Here is a 3,032-nt window from a genome sequence, read left to right on the forward strand (position 1 = left end):
AACAACAACAACAACAATAACAGAAACATACAGTTAGTTATATTTGCAAATACATTTTAAAATTTGTTCTATGACTTTTCAGAATCACGAATCATTTCCCAAAAGATGTATTGCCTTATTGTTGAAAGGTTATTATTGTTGTTATTTTTTAGGATACAGCAGGCCAGGAAAGATACAGGACTATCACCACAGCCTATTATCGTGGGGCCATGGGCTTTATTTTAATGTATGACATCACAAATGAAGAATCCTTCAATGCAGTACAAGATTGGTAAGTAAGAACAAATATTTCCATTGCTAATAATGATGGTTTTTCATTCAACTCCCTCTTTTTCCCTAAAGCAATTACCATATTGCAAAGCAGTGTGTGTATTTATTATACTCTGCAGTCTCACTTGTCCTTCATAAAACAAACAAATGCTGGTTATGCTTGGAATCATTATGTAGTGACTGATGACAAGTCATTTTGGTGAATATTTTTCTACATTTCATCAGTTCTAATACTTTGCATCCTGTCATCCTTAGTGCAGTGGAAAGTGTATTACTTTTGATTTTCTAAAGTGCAAACAATGGCTGGTTTGGAAATTTACTTGTCTAGAATAGGTATCAACATGGCCCATGGGTCCAATCCCATCTATGGACTAAATTCAGCGTGCCACCTGGTTTTGTAGCTACAGTTATATGAGAATATAGGCAGACTCTTTTGTTTATTGTCTGTGGCTGCTTTTACCCTACAGTGGAAATTTTGAGTCATTGCAACAAAGACATTATGGCCTGCAAAGCCCAAAACATTTAATAGCTAGTTTTTTCCAGAAAAAAAAAAAGTTTACTGATTCCTGATCTAGAAGAATTTTAAATAGGTTCTTAAAAATTAAACCCTTCAAATGTTTCAGATGAGGGAAAGCTAAAACCCAAGGCCTTCTGACTACATGAAACCATTTGAAGATAAAATTGTAAGGATAAGTAGGACTTGCAGAGCAGGGATTACTATGAGGACTGTAGTTTTCTTCCTGTGATCACAGCCATGATTTGGGAGGAGATGGTGGAGATTTGATGGTGGAGATGTTGGAGATTTGACAGTAAAGATGTAAAGCAGTAGGGCTCAAGAGGGCTGTTTTTCTGTGGGAAGACCTTGAGTCTCACTAGAACTTTCTGTGGTATTAGAAGGAAAATGAAATCCCACTGGAATGGGTGAAAAAATAGTTAACAATTCTGAACAGAGACCACATCTTAGCTCTGAATACAAACAAGGACTGTCATAGCTTATCTGTGTAAGATGAAACAAAGATAATTTTTTTACTCATGATGTTGTTGTTGCTAAGTATCATGGAGTTGGTTCCGACTCATAGTGACCCTGCACAGGATTTCCGAGGCTGTAAATCTTTACGAGAGCAGAAAGCCTCACCTTTCTCCTGCAAAGCAGCTGGTATTTTCGAACTGCGACCTTGAGGTTAGCAGCCTAATTCATAACCACTTTGCTACCAGAGCTCCTTTTTGCTCATGATAGCATTATCCAAAATGATGTCTTTGTATATATTAAGGAGAAGATGCTATAAATATTTCAATTTTCTTTTTGATTATTTTACATTTAAATTGTCCATCTGAAAAACCTACATTTTCTTTCTATACACACAGTTCAAGAAATACTATTTACAATAAAAACTCAAAAGGAAAATATATAGGTGGTATAAAATGTAAAGGATCAGGAGCTATGTGAAAACAGAAACTATCTTTTATTGAAGGACTTAAAAGGTTTAAGAACTCTTCGATCCACAAACAACACCCACAGAAGCAGCAATCAGGAAATCAGACAATTTCCTTAGGCAAATCTGCTGCAAAATGTTTCCTTGAAGTGGAAAGTTTTCACTTTGGAAGCTAAGGTATGCCTAACCCGAGTCACAGCATTTTCAATCGACTTATACTCATTCAAAAGTTGGACAATGAATCAGGAAGAGCAGAGAAGAATTGAAGCATTTGAATGTTATTGGTGAAGAATGTTAACTAGACCATGGACTGCCAGAAGAACAAACAAATCTGTCTTGGTAAAAATAAAACCAGAATACTTCTTAGAAGCAGGGATGGCAAGACTTTGTCTCATGTACTTTGGACATGTTATCATGCTAGAGATGATAATGATCATGTTCCAGGAGTCCCTGAAGAAGGACGCCATGCTTGCTGAGGTAGAAGGTCAGTGAAAAAGAGGAAGACCTTCAACTAGATAAATTGACATAGTGGCTGCAACGATGAGCTCAAACACAGTGATGATTGTGAGATGACAGGAACCAGGTAGTGTTTTGTCCTGTTGTACATAGGTTCTCTATGAGGAGGAACTGATTCAATGACACCTAACAAAAAGTACCCTTCTCTTTAGTGTTGTTATGCTGTTAGTACCATCTAGTTGGTTCCAACTCATAATGACTCTGTATAAGGTTTCCAAGGCTGTAAATTTTCATGGGAACAGAAATCCTCATCTTTCTCCCACCAAGTGATCAGCTGGTGCACCCAAGCTGTCGACATTGTGGTTCACAGTACTGTGCTTATCTTATAGAGCCACTGCATTCCCTTTCTTTAGTAGATGCAACATTATCAAGATGTCAGTTCTTGCCAATTCATAAATTCAAAGATCCCAATACCAGCAAGTTTGATATAAAATGAAATGAAATAGAGTCCCAAGGTAGACACAAATGTATATAAGGATTTAATTTTTGATAAAAGTTTACTTCAAATTGTTGTTGCTGTTGTTAGGTGCCACTGAGTCAGTGCCAACTCACTTTTTAGCGACCTTTAATGCACACAGAATGAAACACTGCCTAGTTCTGTGCCAATCCTGCAGTTGTGGCTACACTTGAGCCCATTGCCACTGCCACTGTGCCAATCCATCTCATTGGGAGTCTTCTTCTTTTTCACTGACTCTTGGCTTTACCAAGCATGATGTCCTTCTCAAGGACTGTTCCCTTCTGATAACATGTCTGAAATATGAGAGATGAAGTCTGACAATCCTGGCCTCCAAGGAGCATTCTGGTTATACCTCT

The 3,032-nt window shown here is 37.5% G+C and overlaps 1 protein-coding gene across 1 annotated transcript in view; it reads left to right on the forward strand.

The window, feature by feature from the left end:
• The window catches only part of RAB3C (RAB3C, member RAS oncogene family), a 492,549-nt gene that overhangs the window by 267,464 nt on the left and 222,053 nt on the right, over positions 1 to 3,032 (forward strand). Inside the window, exon 3 of the mRNA XM_006875342.1 lies at positions 153 to 271. Within this exon, the coding sequence (XP_006875404.1) occupies positions 153 to 271 (119 nt within the window). The remainder of the gene's footprint in view (positions 1 to 152; positions 272 to 3,032) is intronic.

Source organism: Chrysochloris asiatica, unplaced genomic scaffold (genome assembly GCF_000296735.1).
Source record: "Chrysochloris asiatica unplaced genomic scaffold, ChrAsi1.0 scaffold00320, whole genome shotgun sequence".
Lineage (NCBI taxonomy): Eukaryota > Metazoa > Chordata > Mammalia > Afrosoricida > Chrysochloridae > Chrysochloris > Chrysochloris asiatica.